The sequence below is a fragment of the Myotis davidii genome, unplaced genomic scaffold, assembly GCF_000327345.1.
Source record: "Myotis davidii unplaced genomic scaffold, ASM32734v1 scaffold1467, whole genome shotgun sequence".
In the NCBI taxonomy this organism is placed as follows: domain Eukaryota; kingdom Metazoa; phylum Chordata; class Mammalia; order Chiroptera; family Vespertilionidae; genus Myotis; species Myotis davidii.
The window spans coordinates 516,965-536,395 of record NW_006298267.1 but is presented as its reverse complement, the minus strand read 5'-3'; the positions used below and the strand labels follow the sequence as shown (position 1 = coordinate 536,395).

Genomic DNA, 19,431 nt, shown 5'->3' with positions numbered 1-19,431 from the left:
AGCGCCTCTCCTTTTTTTCTTTTTTCTTTTTATTCTGAGATTTATTTACCTTCTATAATTGAAACTTTGTAGCCTTGAGTGGAGCTCAGAGCCAGCCACGGTAGGCAGGAAGCTTGGCTTCCTCCATCACTGGAGCAACCAAGCCTCCTGCTCGCTCCAGCTCCGTGGCTGCCGGCCGCCATCTTGCGTGGGCTAATTTGCATATAGTCGCTCTGATTGGCTGGTGGGCGTGGCTTAAGGTGTAGCGAAGGTACGGTCAATTTGCATGTTTGTCTTTTATTAGATTAGATTGATAAGTAGAGACAAGAGGTCATCACACCAAATAAAAGTGCCAATGTGTTCACTCGGGGAAGTAACGCTTGCACTTACTGTGAAGTCAGATGGGTAGCCTCCCACATAGAACACAACGTTTTCAGGGTCCAGATCGAGGAGTGTGTTGCTGTTTCCACCATCTATGTCATAGAACTGAGCTGTTTCTGGTTTATTGGATGTGGCTTTTCTGGTGTAATTAAGCCTTGCAAACTGGTAGATTCTGTTTAAAAATAAAGTAGATAGCGAGTTTATGTAAAAATGTATGCAAACATGAAAAAAAATCAAAGCCAAGACTCTAAAAATGGGGTTCAGCAACACGTGCAATGGAAGTTTGGGGGCGTAAGTCAGCTTAACAAGGAGCCGCGGCCGAGTACCTCTGGAACTTGACCCGATCCATAACCGCCTCCTGAGTTTCACTCCTGGTCAAGGTCTGGTCCACCTGCAGCTCGGCCTCGCGGCCCCCCAGGTTGTAGACACACCTGAGCTGGCCGTCCACCATGGCCATGCCGATGTAGTCCCCGGAGGACTGGAGGCAGAAAGACCACCTCAGAGCCTGGACACATGCATTCTCTCAGCTCCCCACCCCAAGAGAGTGCATCTCCAGTAACTTGTGGGTTTGCACAGGGAGCCTTGGGGGCAGAACAAAGGAGGCGTCTCCTCGTGGGAGTGACTCGGACAGCACACCTCACACGGCTAATGTGCGAGCTGCCTTTGCTCGCGGTGTCGTGCACTCATGTCCTACACGTGATGGTTCCATGAAGCCCTCATATTGCTGCCCTGGGCACGTGGGAGAGGGGCCGACCTTTGACCCCAGGTGTGCATGTGCTCACAGGTGCACACGGGTAAGGCCCCTAGCTCTGCGGCAGGTAATAATCCCAGGCTGACGGAGGCCCGTGCACTGTTGAGGTGGCAGAGCCTGCTGGCGCACTGGCAGGTTTTCCTCCTACTGTGCCAACGGCACTGCCAGTGGGGTCACGTGCCCCAGAGCCCATATTCCTTTAATAACAGGAGACACGCCAACGCGGCACTCACGTCTTTGTTGCCGAGGTACATCACAAACATGTTCTCCGTCCCGCCGTTCTCCCCGGACTCGGGTCTTTGGAGAAACAAGGAGAGAGACGTGTATCCCTTCAGGTCATCCAGGTCGCTGGGCAGCCGGACTTCCACGCCTGACTTCCCGTTGAACCTCATGGGGATGGCGACCTGTGAGGGCGAGACCCGGCGATAGCCGCTGTGCCAGGGGGAAAGCAGGTGTGCAGAGCGGCAGCTCCTGGCTTCCCAGCTACTGCTTCTAGCACGAGCCACGGCTCCCAAGCCATCTGATAAGGAACAAGGGGGTGAGGCCTCCTAGCCCGGCATTAAAAAGCACGAATAGAACCAGAGACATGGAAGCGTGGAACAGGCTGTCAGATGTCCGAGGGAAGGGGGTGGGCGGGGAGGGATCAACCAAAGACCTTGAATGCACGTGTGCATAACCCATGGACACAGACAATGGGGTGCTGAAGGCCTGGGTGGCGGGGGGGCAGGGAGGAAGGGTAGAAGGGGCCGATGGGGGAAAAGGGTGAACAGGAGAAAGGCTGAGGGGTCTGTGCTCCTACGATGGAACATTGCTGTCACCCCACGTCCAGAACATGCCCGCGCTGCAGGAACCGTCCCTCCCTCCTAACAAGGCGACTCTGCAGCTTTCCCGTTACAGCAGCAGCAGGGCCGGGGCAGCTTCACACGGCACATTCTGACCACAGAACCGGCCCTGGGCTTGTGTTTACCCAGCCCTCTGTCTGCAGACACTCGGGGAGAGGGGACAGTCTGGTCCCCGACACACCCGACCATCAGGGCAAGAAAGACAGCGGGCCCTCGGGGAACTAAACGCGCTCCTTCGGTGAACGTGGCGACTTCTTCGAGCAGGAGCCCCGGTGCCCGGCACGCGGGGCGCACCCACCTTGTTCGCCGCGTCCCTGGCCTGCTGGATTAGCTCCCGGATGTGGTCCACGTTGTCGGAGATGTTGCCCAGGGGCAACAGCTGCTGGTTGATGCTTTCAATCTTGCTCAGAAGATCAGGCAGTTTGTTGGTTAGTTTCCTTACTGTCGGTGAGATGAGGAAACGGACATTGATGAGTGTGAGCCGAGAAGGTTAAACACAGACGCTCCTGGTGACAGCATTGGTCAAGGGGTGTGTTTGGGTCCCAATGTCGAACAGGACGACGCCCATACCTTTTCTAAACACACCAGGGACTTTATTCTGCAGCCACATGTCAAATCATCTCTCTCGACCACTTTAGGAAAAACACATCTTGGTTTTCTAACCCTGAAGCTCAATCATGATTCAGGGACCTCCCCCTCCTCTACGAAAGGGGAATCCGCAGCAGTGTTAATGGGTCCTGCCCGGTCCTTCTAACGAACAGAGCACCTCCTGCCTGTACTCTTTGAATTAGTTTTTCGAAACTGTGTTCTCATGTTTTAATGTCAAGATCGTACTTGATCAGGGAGGAACTTAAAGTGACCAGAGCACAGGACGGGGAGACCATGGATCGCCTCCCTGCGCCGAACGCCTGGCACCTGAGCTGTCCGCGTCGGTGAGCGCCTGGTTGAAGTCTTCGCTGCGGGTGCTCCCGTAGGCGTCCTTAATCCTCCCCACGTCCTCCTGGATGGGGTGCAGCCCCCCCAGGACCGCGTCTGTGATGTCGTTGGCACTTCTGACCATGCTCCGGGCGCTGCTGATCATGCCGTCGATGCCATCTAACGCACAGACAGGGAGGGTGAGTGTCTGAGCCGCCCAGCAGGAGCGGCCGGGCAGGGGGCGGGGACTCAGGGCGCGCGGACCTCTCGTCATCCCACGAAGGTCCTCGCGGAAGGTGGTGACATTGGCGTGCATCGTCCCTTTCTGAACGGTCATCATTTTCAAAGTTTGCCGGAGGCTGTTCAGGGCCGGACTGATTTCTAAAGCGAAATGGAGCACGAAGAGGCAGTTACTCTGTGAAGTTTGAACCCTGAGGGTGTCGTGGCCCTGAGGTAGCCGGGGTCGGCACAGTGTGGCGCAGACCTGCATGTAAGGGGTCCCCCACAGATGCCACCGCTTGTGCCTAGACCCCCGGCTCCGGGTCCTCTGGTGAGAGAGGCAGGAGCAGGTCGAGGCCGCGGTCCAGCTCCTGGGAAATCCGCATGCGGAGAGGGAGAGGCTAGGACCCCCGAGGGCTTCTCTCCGTGCTGTCAGGACAGAGGGCCCTGCTTCAGGAGGAGGGGCCCAGTCCCAGCACAAAGTGCCGAGTCTGACACTGGTCGGGGCTTAATGCTAGTGCATATTTATTTTATTTCTTAAAAAATATTTTTATTGATTTCAGAGAGGAAGGCTGAGAGAGAGAGAGAGAGAGAAAGAGAGAGAGAGAGAGAGAGAGAGAGAAAGAGAGAGAGAGAGAAAAATCAATGAAGAGAGAGATGCTCAACAACACCACTGATTAAGAGCCAACATAATCTAGAGCTGAGAGAAGGAAAAGAGGACATCTCTGTGATTTAAGCTCATATCTCTCAGAATTTAACAGTGATTATTTTTATAGATATTTGAGAGAAAGAGGGAGAGAGAGAGAGAGAGAGACATCAATGATAGAGAATCATGGATCGGCTGCTTCCTGCACGCCCCCCACTGGGGATTGAGCCCACAACCCATGCATGTGCCCTTGATTGGACTCGAACCCAGAACCCTTCAGCCTGCAGGCCGACGCTCTATCCATTGAGCCAAACTGGCCAGGACACTAGTATATATTTACTGAATGAATGAATGACTGTGAGGAGTGAACAACTGAATGCAGAATGCAGAATGCAGGCAGGAGGCCTCTTCAGGCTCAGAGAGTGAGAAAGGCAGGCTGCACCCCAGCCTTGTGCCAGCAAACACACACATGGGTACTGCTTATTCCTGCTCATTTCCAAACCGAAAATGATCTACATTTAGAGAATCCCGTGAAGGGAACAGCGCTCACAGACACTCCTAGGGGTAAGACTGCCACGTGGGGTCGGGGAAAATGACCAGGGAATGTTTTAAGATCAAACGGATGGTGGGTGACAGCTTAAGTGATGGCTCTAGGGCTGGTTTAAACAGCAATGGAGACAAAAAGCATACCACCTCTCTTGCACTTAAAGCTAAAACAACAACGAAAAACTCAGAGATACGGAGAGTAGGCTGGTGGTTGCCAGAGGTGGGGGTGGGGGTGGGAGAAACGGATGAAGGGGTCGAACGGTGAAAAAGGGCAAATAAATGAAGCTGGTAGAAAACAAAAAGAAAAAAGGAACAGCGTGCGTAGCAGCCTAAGCCTGTTTAAACCCTGACCCTCGCTTCTTAGCTCACGTTCATAGGGAGCAGATGGCACACAAAACATGTTAATTCTTGAAATTTGCTAGGCAAATGATTACGTCAATACATATTTTTTGTATTTTATTTTTCATGCTCTTAATTTTTAAAGATGAAAGAAAGAGAAAGTTGCTGGCAGAAGCCACCATCACTCTGCAAGGACTCAGGGGCAGAGGGAGGCCCTGGGCCTTCAGGTGGCTGCTGGGCCACGAGTGACCATCAGGGACCAGAGGAAATCGAGACAGCGTTTTCAGAACGCAGGAGTTTGGTGACTTTGAGACACATTAAATAAAAGGAAATGTTTCAATGATAAAATCTAAGTGAAAACTCTCACGCTTCCCCAGGGCAGTGGCTTTGATGTGTTTAATTGCTAAGAGTCAGGACTTAAATTCTGAGGCAGGTCCTCAATGACGTGGAATATCTTCACCTTAAATAGGAAACCAGCACGTGGGAGGGGAAGGGGTCCCTAGGGGGAGGGGGCGTCTGTAATACACTCAACAGTGAAGGTAAATTAAAAAGAAGAAACCAGCTCTGCACACGCCTCTATGCCATGTGGGTTCCCAGTGCCATGGCCACAGTAGGTTAACGTCAGTAGCCCCCAAAGGCCAGGCCTAAACAGGCTTGTCGCCCTCAAGGTTCACCTGCAGTCGTGAGGCTCTAGTTACGTCAGTTCTCGCTGGAATACGGGCAGGAACACCAAGTCTACAAACAGACCCTGGTTCACCCACCTGCCTGGGCGCTGGGATTCAGGGGGCCTTTCCGGGCTGCCTCTCCCGCCCCCAGAGGCATATAATCCAGACCCCGATGGTACCCTGACCCCCCTCACCCCAATACCTCGCTGCAGCTTGCTCTGTGTCATCTGGGCTTCGGTTAACAGCGCGTCGCTCTCGGAGCTCAGGGTTCTAGCTTTGGATGGAAGGTCTTCCTTTATCACGGTCTGAAAGCCAAGCGTGAATCAGCTGAAGCAGGTGGCACAGCTTAGGAAGCCCCTCTCCCATCTTCACAGAATGAGGCTTGATGGTGAAGGGAGGTTTAAAAAGACTGTTCCTTAAGGGAGAGAGTTAGGGCCTCGGTGGACCCCTGTGGCGTGGGGAAGCGGGCCGTCTCGGTGACGTGCTAATGGCATACGTACTGACAACACACCAGCACGCCTGGCTCCTGTGCTCACTGTCCCTGTACAGTTCCCTCCGCAGTAACTGAGGACAGACTGAGCTGCTTTTAGGTTTCAGTCTTTGGGAGATGAAAGCCTTCAACCTTCTAATAAGGTCTGTCCCTACTTCTTTGATATTTAACAGCTTGTTCTACTAGTAAGTTCTAAATTAAAGTAATAATTATATGTCGATCTATATCTATATCTACCTCTCTCATCTCTATCTCTATCTCTCTTTATCTCTATCTCATCTCCACCTCCATCTCCATCTCCACCTCCTCTGTGTCTCCATCTCTATCTATCTATTCCTTGGTGCACAGAGAAGGAAATGGAAAGCCGTCATCTCAGATGAGAGAGCACCTAGAAAAGGTGCCCGTGCAGGCAGGTGCCCACCTGGAGTGCAGACTCAGAGGCGCTGGACGCCTTGTCAGCCGCGTCCTCGGCCGCCTTGATGGCGTTGAGGATGTTCTCGTAGGCGGTGGCCGCGTCCACTGCACAGCGCACCAGCTCGTCGGCGCTGGCGTTCCGCTGGATCCTGGAGGGAGTGCGGTGCTCAGCAGCGCCCCCTGCCCGTGCCGACCCCCATGCACCTGCTAAGTGGACACCTGGGACCTGGGTCCTGCAGCTCTCACATCTCCCCCCTGTCCTCCACCCCGACCCCAGCCCTGCTCCTGGAACCTGCCCCTGTTGTAGGAGGGATTGGACCTGGGCCTGGGCCTGCCCTCCACCCTATTCTGGAGGCCCAGCCCGCCCAGGGGGGTTTCACCCCAACCCAGCAGGTCCTCACATGGGGGCCCACACTCACTCCTCCAGCTGCTTGGCCAGCTCCTGCAAGGCCTGTGCGTGTGCCTCCGCCCGTGCCACCAGCGCTGCGTTGCCGGCTGATGCGGAGAGCGTGCCCACTTTGTCCTTGAGCTCCCGCCTCACTTCGCTCACCGTGGCCGCGAGGTTTTTATAGTCCTGTTTCCCGAGTGAACACAGACAAGTCGTTTAGCACAGAACGTGCGTGCATTTCCTGAGCGCTGCCCTAAGTGGCACGTCCCACGAAGCCACAGGAAGAAACGTGCTTTCTAAGCCCCTTCCCTCCCCAGTCGTCCTAGGGCATCAGTGGACTCGTGCACTCGCCCATTTGAGCATTTTCCTTGCGGGGGCGTCCCCGCTGGTGAATTTTGTAACCGCGCTGTTACCACTGGCGGAAAACACTTTTTGTCTCATTTGCAAATAGCGACCATAAGATACTTTTCCAAAATGCCATCTGAATCAGTCCTAGTGTTTTCTGCTAACAAGGGTCGCTTGGCATTTTGAAAGTGACAGGGAAATTATGCAAGCAGCATCTGCTCGTGGCAGACAATACGAACGGACGAGGAGAACACGCCGTCCACCCCTCCGCCCGGGGCACCCTCCTGGCATGGTGGCCTGTCTCCTCCCCACCGATGCCACGTCCTGGAGAGAACCAGGCCGGCCCAGCACTCCCCTGCCCTGTGGCTTCGGTGGCTTCCGACTTCTCTAGAGAAGGAGCTGCCTCACCTCCTGGCTCTTCTCCATCAGCTGCAGCAGGACATTGGTCTGCAGTAACGAGGCGTCGGCCTCGGCCAGCGACTTGGTGAACTCGCTCTGCAGGGAGTTCATTTCTCTCACTTGTCTCTGGGGAGAATGAAGAGGGTATCAGCGGGAGTGCAGACTATGTCGTCAGCAGGCGCAGGCCGGCTCCTGGAGACCAGCACAGGAGCCATCTCAGTCAGAATGCGTCCCGGGAACTAAGAGGGAGGGACACTGTTCTTCCTGGGGCGGCGCCGTCCTGGTTCCCTCAGGCCAGAGAAACAGCAGTCACCATTCTGACGGGGTTTCTATCGGGGGCCTCTCAAGCCTGGAGGACAGGGAACTGAGCTCTGAGTGTGGAGAAGAATGAGGGATTTTCAAAGTTATAGGTATGTGTTCCTCACCCCCATGTATGCGCAACAGCTGGCACAACGAATTTGAATATTATATATAATTCACCAGTTCTTTGAAGGACTTGTTATATATTTGATGTCAGAGAGGAAGGGAGTGAGAGAAACATCAATGATGGGAGTGAATCATCGATCAGCTGCCTCCTGCACGCCCCACACTGGGGACTGAGCCCGCAATCAGGGCATGTGCCCCAACCAGAATCGAACTGTGACCTCCTGGTTCATAGGTCAAAACTCAACCACTGAGCCACACCAGCCGGGAACCAAGTTCTTTTTGGAATCAGTCCTATGCTGTTCCTCTCAGGTCTTCCTGTCCTTTCCTAACCTCTCTCACTCCTGTTGCAGGTTTCGCACACAACGCTCACCACTGGGAACGCACTCGACAGCATCGCGGGCCCACAGTCCTGCCCAATCAGCTCAGATGAGGCCTGTGTTCCATTTACTTCCTGAAAAGCAGGTCGTGGTTCAACATGCCTTTCTGGTAACTGTGACCATGATGTTCACGCATCTGACAGAAGTTACATAAAACATATTATGTACGCCCGGCCGGCGTGGCTCAGGGGTTGCGCATCACTCTCGGAACCAGGAGTGGTCAGGGCACAGTGTGGGGCGTGCAGGAGGCAGTTGATCAATGGTTCTCTCTCATCATTAATGTTCTCACTCTCTCCTCCCTTCCTCTCTGAAATCAATAAAAATATATTTAAATAAACATACTATATACTTTGAATGAATAACAGTATGAGTTTAGTTTCCCATCTACTTGGTAACATTATTCCTTTAGGACTCTGGCAGCTGGGATGGGGTGGGGGTGCTCTCCTTTCTCTGTGGTTTAAGTTCAGAATCTTTTCTGGCAACTGAAGATGCCTTAATGCCTCTTCCTGCTGGATTAGAGGGCTCCCCACGCAGAGAGGTGCATACAGACTAGAGGCACAGACAGTCCTGGCTATGCCATTTAATCCACAAGAGAGCCGTCACCCTCCTCCTTCCCTAGTGACCATGGGCAGATGCCCTTGGGACTCACCTGGATGGACTCCAAAGCCCGCTCACTGTCCTGGTTGAGGCCAGTGGCCTTCCTGGCCTGGGCGGCCGCCTCCTGCAGTGCGGCCCGGAGGCCCGAGAGTCTGGCCTCGTAGTCATTTAAGGAGTCCCGGATGCTCTGAGCAAGCCCACCGTGCTCCCCTGGGCGCGTGTCCAGCCAGCTCCTGACCCGGTGCAGCACTGAAACACACACAACAGGAGATGTGCCCACGGCCCGGCCGCTACGCTGCAGAGGAGAACTGAGCTTCTAAACACGTCATGGCCCTCCTCGAATCTGCGAGGGGACGGGAAGGGAGCTGACATGCAGGCAGCACCTGCTCTGTCGTCGTACTCATTGCCTCACTAACGTTTATGCTCATCACGTGAAACAGGAGTGACTCATCCTCACGTTTCCCATAAGGACACGGAGACTGGGAGACGAGGCGATGACCCAGGAGTGCACGGCCGGCCACGTGGGACCAGAGTCCTCCGCACGTGCCCCTCCCCACTCTGTGCCGGCTCCTTGCAGGTCAAGGCCGGGCTAATTTTAACATTTAACCAGCACAGACGCTGAAAGAAAGCTGCTACTGCCTGTGGCGGTGACCAATGAGCCAGGGATAACTTTATTTCCCTAGAGAATGATGAACGGCATTTGAAAAAATATGCTCCACACTAATATTTCTCAGTTTTCAGCTAACGAGGCATTTCCCCTAATTAACTTAAAACTTTAGGTATATTCGGTTCACGTCTACTCTGTCCATTTTTTGTTTTTGCAATAATAATGCTAATATCCGTAATTCAAACCCTGATGGGGGTGGGGTGACCCTTCAAAAATGATACGAGAAAGTTGGGAGGAGCTGGAGGAGAGAAGGACGGACATGCAGTAAAATGGAGCAGGGTGTCTGCGTCTACGATCTTAGGAGGGGACCCCTTTCTGCCTGACGGTGAGATGTCACCTTCCACCTCCTCTCAGGGGTGTGGGCGCTGCCCTTTCACCCCAGGCTGCTCTAACGTGACAGGCCCGGAAGCTGGACCCTCCGCTTGGTTCTGGGGACTCGGTCTTGCACTTGGCACCTTGGATTTCAAACGGATCAGAATGGGCGGGTGTAAGAGTGGGGGACGCCCTTACGCAGCTGCGCCTCTCGTTTCTCAGCCTCCGCGTCTCTCAGGTTCCTTGCAAAGTCGCGGCCCCTCAGCTCCTTCAGCATGCGCTGGGCTTCAGCCAGCTTCCTGGGGAACTCGCCGGGGGGCAGGGTGTGTCCTCCTGGGTCTGCCCCCGAGACCTGCCTCAGCAGGACTGGAGAACAGCAAGGAGGGTTAGACTGGGCGTTCCGGGCTCCAGCAGACGACATACAATAGTTAGGTATTTTTTAGGGTTCATATTAGATTTTTAAACCTTTTTTAATTGATTTTTAGAGAGAAGGGAAGTGAGAGGGATAGAGAGAGAGAAACACCGTCCACCAGCTGCTCCTGCACGCCCCCCACTGAGGATCAAGCCCACAACTCGGGCATGTGCCCAGACCGGGGATTGAACTGTGACCTCCTGGTTCATAGGTCGATGCTCAACCACTGAGCCACACACTCGGCAGTATTAGTTGTTTTATTATCACTATAGGATCATCCTTATGATGTTGAACTTAAAGGAAAACCTTTCTGAGTGCAGACACAGGTTAAGTAACATAAAACAGTTAACGGATCATCGGACTGAGTCACTGCTTACCGTGCACATTGCGGACGACATTTTTAATCTTTGTGTCCAGCTCTTTGGCGCTTTGGGCTGTCCGATCAAGGTTGTTATATAACGTTTGTGCTTTTCTGGAGTTTATTTGAACCTACATGAAAAAATAAATGGATGAGCAACAAACTACGTTAATGGGGGGGGGGGGTTAATTAACAATATTTTGGAAGTACAAACAAAAAGGTAATGTTATTGACCTAACACATTACCTTTTCTTGCAAAGTGTCAAATTCACGATTCAGATGACCGAGTTCCTGTTCCAAGCCATCCACCTTTGAGCCTTGGTTTGAAACGGCGGAGCGGTAGTTGAGCAGCTGGTTCTGAAAGTCAATCACAGAGTGGATCTTACTTTAAGCAGAAATTTGGGTTAAGTCCTATCAACTTGGTAAACCTGGTGATGACATGAAAGGCTCATTAGCAAGACCAATGCTGGTTCCGCAGGAAGAAACATGGTTCTTTGAAATAGGCTGCGTGAAGAACCTACTTTCTTTTTTAAATTTTTTTATTGATTTCAAAGAGGAAGGGGAGGGAGAGAGAGAGAGAAACATCAATGATGAGAGAGAATAACTGAGAGAAACACCGTCCATCAGCTGCCTCCTGTACATCCCACACTGGGGATCAAGCCCACAATCCGGGCCTGTGCCCTGACCGGGAGTTGAACCATGACCTCCTGGTTCATAGGTTGACGCTCAACCACTGAGCCACGCCTGACGGGCAAGAACCTACTTTCTGATATAAATTGTGACACGGCTCTACAATAAAAAGGGCAACGTTTAAAAAGTGAAAGGATAAGAGATACTTTGCTTGAATGAATAACCTATAGAAATGAGAGTGACATCACTTACCTGATGTATTAATTTCCAGATTCTATAATACATTCAGCAGCTTGTAACCTATTGTTACCTTATAATATGAGAGCAGGGCCCGGGGCTACTTTATTGAAGGGACCACGAGAGGCAGAGCTGGTGGAGCAATAGGGGAGCCCAGGCTGAGAGACGGACCCCTCGTCTTACAAATGAGGCAAAGGAAGCCAGGGAAGGTGGGCGGCTGGTCCATGCCAGGGCTGCAGAGCCCACAGGCTTCCCTGGAAACGTCATTAAACATTGTAACGAATTAATAACAATTTATACAAATCTGTTTTTGAGTCTTCTCAATGCAAGAGACTGTATGAGAAAAATAGCCCAGGCACATTCAGGAAGTCAGGAATGTCCCCTGGGAGGTGCTGCTTTGTGTGTTTACTAATATGTCCCATCAGTAACAATGTGTGAGGCTACGTGAAATAAGTCAGAAAGAGAAGGCAAGTCCTGTATGGCTCCACTTACATGTGGAATCTAAAACACGAAACAAATGAACCAATAAAACAAAACAGAAAGGGGCTCACGGATACACAGAACAGAGATGATTGCCAGAGGGGGTGATGGGGGGAGGGGGACAGAAAAGGTGAAGGGGAGTAAAGGTTAAAAACTTCCATTTACATGGCCCGGCCAGCGTGGCTCAGTGGCTGAGCGTCGACCTATGAACCCAGAGGTCACGGTTCGATTCCTGGTCAGGCCACATGCCTGGGTTGTGGGTTCGATCCCCAGAGTGGGGTGTGCAGGAGGCAGCCGATCCATGGTTCTCTCTCCTCATTGATGTTTCTCTCTCTCCCCCTCTCCCTTCCCCTCTGAAATCAATAAAAATATATATTTTTAAAAACACAACTTCCATTTATAGAATAAGTAGGTCCCGGAAGTCACAGACAGCACGGAGAAAACGGTCAATACGCTGTCCCGGCTCTGTGGTGACAGAGGCGACCAGACCTGCCGTGGCGATCGCTGTGTCACCCACCTGAAGCTACGACAGCACTGCAGGCAACTGCACCTCAATGAGGAGCCCGAGCTCCACCAGGAGCAGAGGCAGGAGGGGAGCCGACCTCCTTCCTGCTTGAGGACCGTCACTCATGAGCATCTCCTCCCTCATCTCACCCCCAGCGCCCGCCGGCCCCAGGCTGCTCACCCGCAGGTCCTCGGTCTGGGTCTCCAGGAGCCTCATCTGCTGCCGCGTGCCCGCACTGGCGCTCAGCCCCTGCAGCTGCGACTTGACGAGGCGAAGCTCCTCCTCCAGGGTGGCCAGGTCGTTCAGGAGGGTCACCACGCAGCTGCCGCAGTCTGTGGGGCCACAACCAAAGGCAAGTGTTCTGCAGGCGGGGCCACAGGCGTGCAAACAGGCCCGAGGGCTCCACAGACCAGTTAACAGGCCCTGGACCAACCGGCAAACATCACAGCCCTAGACCTCTTGGGGGGACGCAGACTCTGAAAGGGGAGGCCTCTAGGCAAGCTGCATCTTAGAAAGAAGTGGGGTGAGGGGAGGTGAGAACGGTACCAACGCCCAGTTATAAGATACGGGAGTCCTGGGGGTGTAAGGTGTAGCGGGGCAACTAGAGTTAACGATACTCTCGCATAGTTGAAAGTTGCTAAAAGAGTAGAAGTTTTCATCACAGGAAAACAAATTTCTATGTAAGATGATGGATGTTAACTAAACTTCTTGTGATAATTTTACTGTGTGTGTGTGTGTATACACACCAAATCATTGTGTTTTACACCTTAAACCAGTGGTTGGCAAACTGTGGCCCCTTGAGTGTGGCTCTTCCACAAAATACCATGTGCGGGCGCGCATGTACAGTGCGATTGAAACTTCGTGACCACACTCAAGGGGCCAAAGAGCCACATGTGGCTCTAGAGCCACAGTTTGCCGACCACTGCCTTAAATGAATACAATATCATGGTAATTATATCTCAATAAAACTGGAAAGAAAGAAAAAATGGTGAGTCTGTGTAAATTGTTGCTTATTTTATATGAGAGAACAATATTTCGTTATTTATTGCTATTTACCAGGCTTGCGATAAGAGATTTAGAAGAATTTCTCCCACAGCCCTAGTGAGGCTGACCTAGTTATGATGTCCATTTTGCAAACGATGTCTTGGAGAAGTTGGGTCACCTGCCCAGGTCATACTGCTACGGACAGAGGCTGGGCTTGACCTTAAATAGCCCTCCTGCCCCCTCCTCCTGCTGGTCCCGACTGGGGCTCAGGTCTCTCAGGAAGGAACGCACAGCTGGGGGAGAGGCGCTTTCTTCACTCACCGTCACACTCCTCGCCAGGGCTGCCGTCACTGGGCTCTTGGCTGAGGCAGTCTGAGGGGAGGGACGGCCAAAGGAGACAGTGTCACGGGCGCATCGTCACCTGCTTCCGGACGGCTTTCAGAAGAGCTGGTTTGCAAGGTTTTAGCCTCCGCACTACCTGCAGTCCCGGCTCCGCCCGCTCCCCCCAACTCCCACCGCCCGCGTGGGGAGCTTTCTCGTCTCCCGCCCCCTCGCTGTAGGAACTTCGCTTTGGCCTCTGGTTTTACACTCGGTTTCTTCTCTAGGAAACAGCATCTACTCTTACAAATTAAACTCCTCAGCATTAGTGCGGCCTCCCTCTTCATGTGACAGCCTCCTGTACCCCATTTCAGGGCGTCCACGAACACAGGGACGCGGCCCTGAGGCGGGGAAATGACACTCGCTCTAGACGGACAATGACCATCTACTCTGCGTTCCTCTGGGAACAATCCCGGGACCAGGGTCTGGTCTGTGGCTGTCAGGGGAGAGACGGGACCTCGGGTTTGCAGATGATGAAGCGGAGGCTTGGAGAAGTCAGGTCACCTGCCCAAGGCCACACAGCTCTGGGTTGACAGAGGCTGGACTTGACCTTAAATAGCCCCCCTCCCGCCTCCTCCCTGGCACCGTCTCGGGCCTCTCCTCGGAAATCACACTCGTACTCGGTCAGACAAGGAGGAGGGCGGCCTCCTCTTCTTCCGAGTCCTTCCTAAGGACCAGGCTCCTTCCCAGGGGCCACCTTGTCCTTGGCAAGTAACCCATCGTAGACGCCCCTCGAGAACAGGTGGCCCTGGAGAAAGAGCACCTGACTGTGCCAGACGCAGAACGTGATGCGACCACTACTCATGAAACAGAGGTCCTAGCATAGCCATCAGAACTGAGGTTACGCTGGCCGCAACTCATGGACATGGACACGTGCGGGATTGCAGGGGGCGGGGGATGGGTGGAGGTGGAAGAGGGCATAGAGAGCGAAAATAAAGTAAAACAAAAATTTAAAAAATGAGTTGAAAACAATTTACTTTTTTCGATCCCTGGTCAGGGTATATACAAGAAGCAACCAATGAATGTTTAATAAGTGGATAAACAATGGGTATTTCTCTCTCTTCCTCTCTCTCTGAAAGCAATACATTTTTTAAAAGCTGCATTTAAAAACCATTTACTTACAGCAACCTACTCGAAATAAGTTACCCACCAGCGGAAAATGCCGCCTGGGCATCCCACCGGGTGTCGAAGTAAAGGGCCGTTTGTCAGCTGGGGCACTACACTTCCTGATAGCGCTGGTGGGGCTCCTCACCGCTCCTCTGCCCCGGCCTGAACAGGCAGGTGACAGGGTACCGGTGGCTCTTACCTCCAGTCAGGGGGTCACAGCTGCCCAGATGGCCATTATCACAGCTGCAAGGCTGGCAGCTACCTCCCAACTTCTGGGGATTCCCGAAGTATCCTGGCGCACACCTGTGCCAAGTACAGAAGAGGAGGAACATGCAAAGAGCTCAGCATTGCTCCCTCCCACTTCCTGCTCCAGCCCCGCCTGGGCTGTGGCACCCCATCAGAGGGCGGCTCAGTGGGTTTTCAGGAATGTGTGTCTATGGCTTGAATGAGAATGTGAGAGTGGGGTGCAGGTAGAGACGCTGCCTTCCTCCTGGGCCCCCAGGAGGGCGAGCCCTCAGGGACCCCTATCGCCGGACGGCTGGTGCAACATGCACGAGGAGCCAGACACGCTATGATCATGAATACGCGCTGACCTGGGAGGGATTACCAGTGGGCACGCGCTGACATGGGAAGGTACTGCTAACATACCATGAGGTGAGAAAACAAGTCAAAGCAGAAGGAAAGAGAGGGGCTACATGAAAGCTGGCGCCTGCAGAAGGGCTGTGAGCACCGACAGCAGCTTTTCTCCGTGGTTTTCTGAGGGAGGACGGATGTGAGTAGGATTCTCAGGCCCCGGCCAGGTGTGGACAGAGGCCAGAGAGAGTGTGGTGGGCCTCCTCGGTTCCCTGCTCACCTGCATGACATCACCTTTATAATAAATATGTATTGATTTAAGATAAAGTCATTTTAAATTTAAAAGCACGGTGTCCGTATGATGCGGCTGTTACACGGTTTCTTTTCCAAATACGTGTGCGCTACCTTCCCAGCCAGCTTACAAATGCCTTCCGCTGCCCTCACAGTGCTAGGCTGTGCCGGCGTGTCGCTAACCCTAAAGTACTGCGTGGGGATGGAGAGGTGCGTGTGCGTGTGCGTGTGTGCGTGTGTGTAGGAGTGTCTAGGGTTGTGGGGATGTGTGTGCATGTCGGAGTATGTGTGTATGTACAGGCAGGTAGGGATGTGTGTGGGGTAGGGGTGTGCATATGTAGGGGCAGAGGATGTAGGGATGAGCTTAGGTGGAGGTGGGGGATGTAGGGATATGTATGGGAGGAGGATGCAGGGATGTGGAGGGGAAGAGGTATATGGGAATATGAAGGGAAGGAGTATATAGGGGTGTGCAGGGGGTAGGAGTGTGTAGGGGTGCATGTTGGGGAGCACATAGGACTATGGCCTATTGGACCTTATTCTCAAGTTTCTGAACAGTGTACACACAGGAAAGGGAAAGAAGGAAGTTAATGATTTGTTAAGTGAGCGTCTTGTATTTTTCCCAAGACCTTTTTCCAGCCTCAGGGAAACCACAGCCCCACCCCAGCTCTGAGCTGGGACTGGGCAGAGCCCTGCCCACAGCCAGGTGCCTGCAGCGGCCCCCCCACCTGCAGAGCCCCCCCACCTGCAGGGCTCCCCCACCTGCAGAGCTTCCCCACCTACAGGGCTCCCCCCTGCAGAGCTCCCCCACCTGCAGGGCCCCCACACCTGCAGGGCTCCCCCACCTGCAGGGCCCACCCCACCTGCAGGCTGACGGGGAGCGGGGTGCAGAGGCAGCACCCACCTTTCGCACTGCGCTCCCGTGTAGCCAGGTTTGCAGGAACACTGCACGCTGCTCCCCGTCACAGCGCAGCCCGTGGCGAAGCTTGAAGGAGACAGAACAAAGGCGGTGAGAGTCATCGATGGGCTCTGGGCTCATTACTTTTGGCCACAGGGAGGCAGCGACAGGGACCAGGGGCTGCTGCTCTGCCGAAGAACGTGCCTCCCACGGAGACGTGCAGAGACAATGGGGGACTCGTTCAGCCGCCTTCGGGCACATTTCGGTGAAGAGGGACCAGAGGTGTTTGTTCTGTTCTGTTTTTGGCCTGAATTCCTTCCCCTAAGATAGCGAAGCAGCTCACTGTGGACGAGACGATTACAACAGCGTTTTCCCAGAAATAACGAGGAAGGCATCCAACAAGTCTGGGCAGAACAGAACAGAGTTCTGGTTCTTTAGGAAAACGTTCTCCGTGTTTATTCTAGTTCTTTTACATCAGCACACGGCCTCTGGGAGAGAGCAGTGGAGGGGCCGGCCCGGAGCCCAGGGCACTGGGGCAGGAGCCCAGGGCCCCTTCGGGCTATTTCCCAAGCCAAGTTGTGGGATTCTCATTTCCCTTCTTTTAGTTCTCAACTGGCGTACATTTGAGAAGCTTTTTAAAATATGTACATATTTTATTGATTTCTGAGAGGAAAGGAGAGGGAGAGAGAGAAACATCAATGATGGGAGAGAATCACTGATCAGCTGCCTCCTGCATGCCCCCCACCCTGGCCTTTGCCCTGACCGGGAATTGAACCATGACCTTCTGGTTCACAGGTCAATGCTCAACCACTGAGCCACGCCAGCTGAGCTGAAAAGCTTAAAGAAAAATAATAATAAAAGAGAAAAGATCATGAAAAAACCCTTGAGAAATGCCTATCTCTGTGCTTTGAACATTCCGCTGTGTAAATCTGACAGAAATGACTCCATTTACCATTTGCTGGTAAAAAAAAAAAATCTATAATAATAAAAGAGTAATATGCTAATTAGACCGGATAGCCAAGTGACCTTCTGGACGTCCTTCCAGATGATCTTCCGGATGAAGCCTTGGCTGTGAGGGCCGAGTCCCTTGCACGATTTTGTGCACTGGGCCTCTAGCAATAATAATAAAAACCTTATTTGGGAGCTTCCCTCTGTCGGCAGTGAGCCACAGCTCTAAGGGACAGTCGGAAACCCACCAGCGGCACCCATCTTGCTGGAAGAGACTGGATATGGCTGGGCCGTCGGCTGATGCACTCACAGAAGATGAAAGCTTCTTCCATCGCGTGGGAACCCGCCGCCTCCACCCCCTCCAGCCTCTGCTCCAACAAGTCTGGGCGGAGCGGGATGGATCTCCTGGCTGCTCGGCGGCAGGACCAGGCAGGCTTGCGGAGCACCCAGGCCACAGCCAGCCACGCACGAGCCTCCTCACAGGCACCACAGGACAGCACTGGGGCCAGCGCTTCTCTGCTGCTCGGCCGACACCATCAGCCTGGGGCCCACACTGTCTGAGGCCTGTCCTGCTGGCTCTTTACTTTTAATTAAAAGTATTTCTATTGATTTCAGAGAGGAAGGGAGAGGGAGAGACATAGAAGAGATGAGAGAGAGAGAGAGAGGGGACCCGAAGCCGGGAGGCATGGACTGACGGACACACCTCCATGTGGGGTTGGAGGGACGAGAAGCGATAACCAAAGAACTTACATACTTACAGACACAGCCCATGGGCACGGGCAATAGGGTGGTGAGGACCTGGGGGGTGAGCAGGGGCTGGGAGGAGGGGGGTAAAAAAGGGGGGAAATGGGAGACATCTGTAATCCTATCAACAATAAAAATATATTTAAAAAATAAAGTTTTTGAAAGAAATTTTTAAAAATGATGCATCATTGATAGGCTGCCTCCTGCACATCCCCAACTGGGGATCAAGCCCACAACCCAGGCATGTGCCCTGACCAGGAATCGAACCCTGACCTCCTGGTTCAGAGGTGGATGCTCAACCCCTGAGCCACAGAGGCGGGCTCTTCCTGACTTTATTGCTTCTCTTAGTAACTGTTCTAGTTTTCCATGGACCCACAGTGAACATGCGCAGTGAGCAAGAATGGGCCCAGGTGCCCAGAGCTTTCTACCTACATAACCCTGGGCCACAGCGGATCCGAGCGACAGCCCACAGCACACCACACTGACGGGGTCAGACGGTCCTGTGCTTCCACGCCTCGCAGGTAAAGTCCCAACGCCTCCCTCCAGCGCGCCTGAACCCTGCCCGCCAGCCGGTCTCCTGGCCCCTCTCCCCCACCCACTGTAGCCATGCGGCCCTTTCCCTGCCCTGGGCACATCCCTGCGGGCTTTCTCTTCTGTTCTCTCCTGGCCTGGGACCCGCATTGCTAAGATACGGTCGTGGCTACTCCAGCTCAGCACTCACTGGTCCCTGCCCACAGACTCCAGAACCCTCCCAGCACCCTCTCTGAAAGGCCCGCACGTCACCACCAGCTGCATAACCCTCTGTCCGAGCGCACTTTTTACTCATTTGTGCGTGATTGTCGAGTGCGACAACTCCCCCCCCTCCCCCGCACCTTCCCCAGGTACAGCTTCAGGAGAGCGCTGTGTGGGTCTCGACTGCAGGTCCCCTGGCACTTAGAGAAGGTACTGGGTGCTCCAGAAATACTTGCGCAGCCCTACTGTGTGCCTCGGTGGATAGAGCGTCGGCCTGAGGACTAACGGGTCCCAGGTTCCATTCCGGGGCACAGGCCCAGGAGGTGGTCGATCAATGATTTTCTCTCATCATTGATGTTTATCTCTCTCTCTCTCTCCCACTCTCCCTTCCTCCCTGAAATCAATAAAAATATCCTATATAATAAAAGGGTAATATGCAAATAGACCAACAGTGGAACG

The 19,431-nt window shown here is 53.4% G+C and overlaps 1 protein-coding gene across 1 annotated transcript in view; it reads right to left on the bottom strand.

The window, feature by feature from the left end:
- LOC102772050 (laminin subunit alpha-3) overlaps positions 1-19,431 on the bottom strand; it is a 54,720-nt gene that overhangs the window by 25,796 nt on the left and 9,493 nt on the right. Inside the window, exons 4-21 of the mRNA XM_006773852.2 lie at positions 16,555-16,635; positions 14,989-15,092; positions 13,626-13,676; positions 12,501-12,652; positions 10,715-10,825; positions 10,488-10,599; positions 9,897-10,064; positions 8,772-8,968; positions 7,329-7,445; positions 6,607-6,761; positions 6,195-6,336; positions 5,486-5,588; positions 3,133-3,249; positions 2,869-3,048; positions 2,252-2,394; positions 1,345-1,515; positions 687-838; positions 370-532 (exon numbers count right to left, since the gene is read on the bottom strand). Coding sequence (XP_006773915.1) covers positions 370-532; positions 687-838; positions 1,345-1,515; positions 2,252-2,394; positions 2,869-3,048; positions 3,133-3,249; positions 5,486-5,588; positions 6,195-6,336; positions 6,607-6,761; positions 7,329-7,445; positions 8,772-8,968; positions 9,897-10,064; positions 10,488-10,599; positions 10,715-10,825; positions 12,501-12,652; positions 13,626-13,676; positions 14,989-15,092; positions 16,555-16,635 — 2,419 coding nt within the window. The remainder of the gene's footprint in view (positions 1-369; positions 533-686; positions 839-1,344; positions 1,516-2,251; positions 2,395-2,868; positions 3,049-3,132; positions 3,250-5,485; positions 5,589-6,194; positions 6,337-6,606; positions 6,762-7,328; positions 7,446-8,771; positions 8,969-9,896; positions 10,065-10,487; positions 10,600-10,714; positions 10,826-12,500; positions 12,653-13,625; positions 13,677-14,988; positions 15,093-16,554; positions 16,636-19,431) is intronic.